The sequence below is a fragment of the Nicotiana attenuata genome, unplaced genomic scaffold (genome assembly GCF_001879085.1).
Source record: "Nicotiana attenuata strain UT unplaced genomic scaffold, NIATTr2, whole genome shotgun sequence".
Classification (NCBI taxonomy): domain Eukaryota; kingdom Viridiplantae; phylum Streptophyta; class Magnoliopsida; order Solanales; family Solanaceae; genus Nicotiana; species Nicotiana attenuata.
The window spans coordinates 482,171-490,125 of record NW_017670508.1 but is presented as its reverse complement, the minus strand read 5'-3'; the positions used below and the strand labels follow the sequence as shown (position 1 = coordinate 490,125).

The window sequence follows — 7,955 nt, the reverse complement described above, 5'->3', positions numbered from 1 at the left end:
TTTGATTAATTTATTAGGCACGTCAAATTTAGGTGATATAACTTAATTTTCATTGAATTCAAGATTAAAGAAAACAAATGATTTTAAATAAAAAATAATATTTGTATAGTTATAAAAATCTCCCATTAAATATAAAATAAAAATTTCAAGATTAAATTAGTTACAAATATAAAAATATACTAATAAAGAAACAACGTCATATTGGAATAGAAAGAGTGCATATATTTATTTCTCTATTCATTACTAATTATATATTGAGTAATTTCTTATGTTATTTCAATTACTACGTGGGCGTTTGGACATAAGAATTGTAAAACTTAAAAAAAAAAGTGAAAAAAAATTTCAAGTGAAAATGGTATTTGAAAATTAGATTTGTGTTTCATGAATATAATTTAGGGTTATTTTTGAAGTTTTGTGAGTGATCTGAGTGAAAATTTTGAAAAACAGCTTTTTGAAGTTTTTAAAATTTTCAAAAAATTAAAAAATTCATCCTCGAGTGAAAAATTAAAAAATTTATGGCAAAAAATAATTTTAAAAAAAGTAAAAAAATTCTTATTTCCAAACGGGCTCTACATACATCAAATAACTCTTTCATCAAAATTAAACACATTTAGTATCAAAAACAATATTTCATTAAAGAAATTCAGAGAAAATATTTTTCTCTCTCTAGGATTCAACAATTAATATTTTATATATACACATAAGAAAATGATCACTACTTTATACAACGCTACATAGTACTTAACAATTTTCTGTTGAAAAAATAAAAATAAAAATTTTCTATTGGTGGTTAATGATGTGTTAACACTACTCTTTCATTTTCATAGTGTTAGGTTTATTTACTAGTTATTGCTATTATTTTTCATATATTTTTTTATTTTTCCCACTGCTGTTATTATTCCTTTGGTCACTGTTGATGCTACTGATATATTGTCTTTCGAAAATAATATCTCTACTCTCTCGGGATAGGGGTAAGATTTGCATACATATAATTTTTTTCGGACCCCACTAGTAGGATTTATTGGGTCGTTGTCGTTGTTGCTGTTATTGAAAGGGATTCATTAAAACCCTTATGGTAATTCAATTTCACACAAATAAAGAAAAAGAAGGAAAAAAATACCTAACATAGTCTCGATTGGATTAAAATTCAGTTTCTAACTCCACCTCTTTAGATTCCTTCTTCCTCTTTCTTTTGACTTTCTAACTATCGCTGAAATTACAGAACTAAAAAGACTTTCCTGTTTTAAATTGAAAGAATCCCAAAATGGAAATCTCTCTCTCTTCTTCTCTTGTACTACCTTCATTTCCATGCCTTTTTCCTCTTCTTTTCCCTTCTTCTCTTCCCCTTTCCCTCCTCGACCTTCCCTAGCCTTTTTCAATTTCTAGAATATTCTTTTCTTTGTCTGTAATTATATTTAGCTCAATTTGTATGAGAGAACATATGTAAGGCGGCTTTATGTAATGGATAATAGTAGGACTGCGTTTTCTGATTCGAATGACATCAGCGGAAGCAGTAGTATATGCTGCATCGGCGGCGGCATGACGGAATCATTCTCGCCGGAAACTTCGCCGGCGGAGATCACTTCACTGAAACGCCTCTCGGAAACATTGGAATCTATCTTCGATGCGGCTTCTCCGGAGTTTGACTACTTCGCCGACGCTAAGCTTGTGATTCCCGGCGCCGGTAAGGAAATTCCGGTGCACCGGTGCATTTTGTCGGCGAGGAGTCCGTTTTTTAAGAATTTGTTCTGCGGGAAAAAGGACAAGAATAATAGTAAGGTGGAATTAAAGGAAGTGATGAAAGAGTATGAAGTAAGCTATGATGCTGTGGTGAGTGTTTTGGCCTATTTGTATAGTGGAAAAATTAGGCCTTCACCAAAAGATGTGTGTGTTTGTGTGGACAATGACTGCTCTCATGTGGCTTGTAGGCCAGCTGTAGCGTTCCTTGTTGAGATTTTGTACACATCTTTTACCTTTCAGATCTCTGAATTGGTCGACAAGTTTCAGGTAAAAAATGTGAAGTCTTTTTCTGCTATTGTTAAATTGGAACTTTGTAAGTTAGGCAATTGTATTACTAATGCTCTTGATTGAAGTAATAACTTTGATTTTACTGTGTTTGCTTTTGCATTCGGGAATAGTTATTTTTCTGAGTGAAATGGTTAGAATCTATTTACAGTTTCTAATGAAATTCCTTAGTTTACTAGTACAATTTAGCATGTAGACACCACTTACTGTACTCGGACCGAATATATATTTTTCTAATGGTCCATTGCATATTTCCTTCTCTTTGCAGAGACACTTACTGGATATTCTTGACAAAACTGCAGCAGACGATGTAATGGTGGTTTTATCTGTTGCAAACATTTGTGGTAAAGCATGTGAGAGATTGCTTTCAAGCTGCATTGAGATTATTGTCAAGTCTAATGTTGATATCATAACCCTTGATAAGGCCTTGCCTCATGATATTGTAAAACAAATTACCAATTCACGAGCGGAACTTGGTCTACAAGGGCCTGAAAGCAATGGTTTTCCTGATAAACATGTTAAGAGGATACATAGGGCATTGGATTCTGATGATGTTGAATTACTACAGATGTTGCTAAGAGAGGGGCATACTACTCTAGATGATGCATTTGCTCTCCATTATGCTGTAGCATATTGCGATGCAAAGACTACAGCAGAACTTCTAGATCTTGCACTTGCTGATATTAATCATCAAAATTCAAGAGGATACACGGTGCTGCATGTTGCAGCTATGAGGAAAGAGCCTAAAATTATAGTGTCCCTTTTAACCAAAGGAGCTAGACCTTCTGATCTGACATCCGATGGCAGAAAAGCACTTCAAATTGCCAAGAGGCTCACTAGGCTTGTGGATTTCAGTAAGACTCCAGAGGAAGGAAAATCTGCTTCGAAGGATCGGTTATGCATTGAGATTCTGGAGCAAGCAGAAAGAAGAGATCCACTGCTAGGAGAAGCTTCTGTATCTCTTGCTATGGCGGGCGATGATTTGCGTATGAAGCTGTTATATCTTGAAAATAGAGGTAGGATGTCATGATTCTGCTTGCTTCTTCTCTTATAGTCATTCTTATTTTTTAAGATCCAGTCTCTGTATATGATCTTCCATAATTCCATTAGTTTGCTCCTGCTCCTCTTCTGACAGCCTATGTCTAGAACTTCATGTTTAATCACCAGCCTTACTTGCTATTAAAGCTTTAATTGATATTGTGGTCTGTCTAATAGAGAACAAATGGAGGATGAGATACACAACTATGTAATATCTGGAGGATGATATATGCTGCAACGTAATATTTCTCTATTACCCTATAGATACCTCATATGGCATGCAAAGGACAGGTGGGAAGAAAACTAGCAGATATGCTTTCCTTATTTTGAAGTACCGTTTAGGTACTCCTGTTATATGCAATCCATGATTGCAAGGTCAGTGCCTATGAATTGGTTATCCCCCCATTCCAGCAAGTGATTCTCCTGGCATTTTGATCCTGTAGGTACTCATCTGTTGTATGCAATCCGTGATATTTTATAATGAGTTTTGATACCATGTGAGAAATATGAAATAAGAGAAAATGTATTGATGACATGGTAAAAACAAGACACATATTTATAGGAATCAAAAAGAATAGACGTGATATTTGTCCAATGTGGAATGATATCCAAAATTAAGAACTTTAACGCTTTTAATTCTAACGTCAACCCTTTATATTCTAACACTGTCTCTTTATATTTTTACATTCTATTTTTTTTCCTTCTTTCTCTTCCTTACCAGCCGTTATCATATATTTAAATGAAGGAGGTTATTTTGGTCCAGGCAAGTGTTTTTGGAGGGATAAAAGGTTTAAAGCTAGACCAACTTTCATATTAAATGTGTGGATCACATGTTATTAGTTTGGAAGGAAAACATATCAGTGTATTTAACCTTATATTTTAGAAAAGGAAATAATCTTTCATTTCCGAAAAGGTCACAAGGTTTGTCCTTTTAATGATGGGTGGTCAACTTGATTATGGTTGAGGAACTATTATATTAGTGAAAAGGGAAAAGAAAACCATTGTACTGAAGATGACTAGTTGATTGTCTTTCAGTTGGCCTGGCTAAACTCCTTTTTCCAATGGAAGCAAAAGTTGCAATGGACATTGCTCAAGTTGATGGCACTTCTGAGTTCCCACTGGCTAGCATCAGCAAAAAGATGGTTAATGCACAGAGGACAACGGTAGATTTGAACGAGGTTCCTTTCAGGATAAAAGAGGAGCACTTGAATCGGCTTAGAGCACTCTCTAGAACTGGTAAAAGATGTTTGCATCTACATTTATCATCAAAGAGTCCTCGTTATTTATGTTTCTCTTCTTTCAATTCTTGATATGTGATCTGCTAGGGATCGTTTGGTACATGGAATAAGGATAATAATCCCGGGATAGAATTTGAGATTGTATTTATCCCATGTTTGGTTATAGCCATTAGCTTATCCCATATAGAAGGTGGGATAGCTAATCTATGAGATATCCACCATTATACCAAACGGCCCCTTAGCATATAAATTGTGAGCCCAGTGGTTGTCCTTCGTTTTCTGCTTATTTTTATTTCTTGGCCTTTTTTTTTCTGTTGTGTGTGGGGTTGTGTGTGTGTGTGGGGGGGGGGGGGGGTAGGGGGTAGGGNNTGAGGGGGCGCTGGGAAAGGGATGGAAGCGAGATTCTTCCCATATGGGAAATAATGGACTTTAGGAATTTCAGGGTCAAAATATTGTCGTACGGACGTAAGCTCCGGAGATTCTATGGAAATTGAAAACGCCGAAGTAAGTGGCCTAGGAAAAATGAGGGTTGTTGCCCCGTCGTGAAGACAACTGAATGCTATTGTTATTTATTTCACTTGAGATGGGCCTTGAGAGTGCTTGATTGTATTGGCATTTGAATTTCTGAATTTTGTGCTTTGAAGTCTTCTGTGTTGAACATGAGCTTTGAAAATAAATCATTCTCTACTTGTGTTTGTACGAGCAGTGGAACTTGGAAAACGCTTCTTTCCACGTTGTTCAGAAGTTCTAAACAAGATCATGGATGCTGATGACTTGTCTGAGATAGCTTACATGGGGAATGATACGGCAGAAGAGCGTCAACTGAAGAAGCAAAGGTACATGGAACTTCAAGAAATTCTGACTAAAGCATTCACTGAGGATAAAGAAGAATTTGATAAGACTAACAACATTTCCTCATCTTGTTCCTCTACATCTAAGGGAGTAGATAAGCCCAATAAGCTCCCTTTTAGGAAATAGGTAATTGTATTAGGATAATATGAGGAAGAAGAGAATTTTCTTGTAACATATCACTCTTTCCTTTCATCATTTTGATATGTCAACATACATACAACACTTGTATCATAAACTTGTATTGTTCCACTTACAACTTTGAAGAACAGAATTTATTTGATTGCGTTCCTAGTGTATTACTAGTTGAGAAGCTCCTTTGAACAGTTTATTTCTTATTTTTATGGAGATAAAATTTTAACATTAATTGGAAACCTAGTAGGTACTCTCATGTAAAGAGTGGATATTGTATATCTACTGCAGTCACACAAGGAACACATACTCACAGTAATGATAGAAGGATGCAAGTATCCCCTGAAATAGTTAAAATATGCACAACTAGTTAATTTAAAAATGAATCAACCAAATAACTTTTTTATAAATTTAGTTAAGAGAGAGAGCTAAAATTTTCATAATACCACAAAGATAAAATTTATAGATGTACCATAAGACATACATACAGGCCAAAAATAAATTAAAAACCACTAAGGAAAAGTTACATATGAAAAAATAAAATAGGAAAATAAATCTAAAGAAAGCATCGTACTTTTTGTAGTTCTATGATAATAGTGTGCTGGGGAGCAATCTTCTCAGCTGGAAGAGAAGCCCTCCATGCCTATTTAGATATTTTCATAAATTATACTCAGAAGAATTGTATTATAAACTATACGCATAAACCCTCCACTCAGTAATTGTATTTAGAAGCTATTAAGAAAGTATAAAAATATCAAAAGAATAAGTAGGTATTCATGTAAGAGAGTGCATGTTACAAGAACTAAAGTAAAAATATCGGATAAAAAATTTGGGCCATAAAAGATCACATAAATGAATGTTTTATTAATAACAATTATATTGTTAGAGGAAAGTTGAGTAAACATATCTAGAGATATTTGCACTTGTTAAATAATAAGGTAAATGCAAAAATAGAGGAAACACGTTGTCTTCTCGATTTTAAAAATTAAATAGTAATGATAATGTATTACTACTATGAAGCACATCATGAGATTTTCGATGACCTAAAGAATATGTATAAGAAAACTGTGACATTTCAACGTATTGTCATGGGTATGAAATCTTTTTGGCTTAAAATAGAAGCTGAAAAAGAAGAAGAAATTTAGCCGAATAACCAAGACAACAAATATCATAGAGGCACATCGACTTTTGGCTATCATATAAACAGTGTGTCACCAAACTTGCCATTAGAGATACCAGAAGTAATCGGACTGTCGGACTGATGAAGCATTCCAACACATGTTGCATATATTATTAACCAATTAAGAGATAATAAAGAGTTATGATAACAAATAAATACAGAAAGTCTCAATTACCTCATTGAAGACGGAGCAATCAACACTAACAATGTGAACAAAGTACATATATACATGTGCTTGCAAATTCCTCTATAACCTTCAAAGAAAAAAGCATGCTACATTTGTGCTCTCTTGACATTTTATGAATGTGCAAAGTTAAATAATTTTGCTAGTATTTGTGAGAAAGAAACAAATGACGCATATGGAATACTGCAAAAGAACATAAAACGAGTCACAAAATTAGTGAAGTTCCACCATGGCTCAAAAGAGAAAATAAAGATAAATAGGCATGGATAACCTGCCTCGTGTAATTTCCTTCTTTCACTAATTCGAGTTCAATTTACCACCTCATGGAGATAACCTAAAATATACTATACTATTATTACTAAAAGAAAGAAGAAAAGTCTCTCAGCACAAGAGTTCTTCAAAATATGGTAAACATAAATAAAAGAACACAATCAAAAAGAAGCCCAAACAAATCTGACAATTGATTTTAAAGTTTCATATAGAACACATAGTCGATGGCCACTGGTGGTAGATACTATTAGTAAACAGTATTTGTAAAATAATTCTGGAAAAAATAAAATAACATAAACAGAAACATAAACGAAACAAAAGTTAATCCGAGCCCACTGAATTCACAGTGTTTCCTTAAGGAATTTAATCCCCTCCTTTCCTCCCAGGATAGAACGAATTACACACTGGTGTAGTGGTACTTCAAACCCCAGTATTTCAGCGAACACAAAGTTCGGTAGCAAATCACACTTACTTTGCTTTCTTTGAAGTTAAAACAATGCAGAAGAAGGAGGAGAAACTCAGAAAATCGTATGGAAATTCTAAGAGAATGGACTTGTATTTATAGCCAATGTTGGGCTGAAAACTGAAGAGGTGCAACTCTTCAGAATGGCTGTTTATGCAAAACGGCCATAGCATAAATGCCATAACATAAATGGCTAATTTATGCAATAATAAAACGGGAATTGAAGAGGGAAGTTTAATTTTGAGTTACACAACTGAAAACTGAAAACAGTTGGATTTTAATATTAATATTAATATTAATATTTTGTTATTAAAACAAATATTTAATAATAATTCTGTTAATATTTACTATTAACAAATAAATTTGGTCCAAAAAATTAATCAATCGATCATTTGACCAAATCCAAATCCGAAGCCGAAGTCGAGCCGAGCGAGCGACGACGACGACGGCACGAGGCTTGCCTTCTTCTCAACTCTTTAAGAGCTAGAAGAAGAGCAATTGCTTATATACTAATCAAAAACCTCTTCCTCTTCCAATATGGGACAATGTCCCTTTGTTAGGGGGGGGGGGGGGCTT

At 34.2% G+C, this 7,955-nt stretch overlaps 1 protein-coding gene across 1 annotated transcript; it reads left to right on the top strand.

Annotated features, from left to right (window-relative positions):
• The first annotated feature begins 1,113 nt into the window (after positions 1 to 1,113).
• On the top strand, positions 1,114 to 5,463 carry LOC109240378 (BTB/POZ domain and ankyrin repeat-containing protein NPR1). The gene is made up of 4 exons (XM_019407008.1): positions 1,114 to 2,007; positions 2,294 to 3,041; positions 4,099 to 4,299; positions 5,008 to 5,463. The coding sequence occupies exons 1-4, from the start codon at positions 1,462 to 1,464 to the stop codon at positions 5,277 to 5,279; spliced, it is 1,767 nt and encodes a 588-aa protein (XP_019262553.1). The 5' UTR covers positions 1,114 to 1,461; the 3' UTR covers positions 5,280 to 5,463.
• The last annotated feature ends 2,492 nt before the right edge of the window (positions 5,464 to 7,955 follow it).

Excerpts from the sequence above, each read along its gene's own strand:
- LOC109240378 (XM_019407008.1), top strand. The coding sequence starts at position 1,462 with ATGGATAATAGTAGGACTGCGTTTTCTGATTCGAATGACATCAGCGGA. Across the intron at positions 3,042-4,098 it reads GTTATATCTTGAAAATAGAG|TTGGCCTGGCTAAACTCCTT; the intron begins GTAGGATGTCAT and ends ATTGTCTTTCAG. Across the intron at positions 4,300-5,007 it reads TAGAGCACTCTCTAGAACTG|TGGAACTTGGAAAACGCTTC; the intron begins GTAAAAGATGTT and ends TTGTACGAGCAG.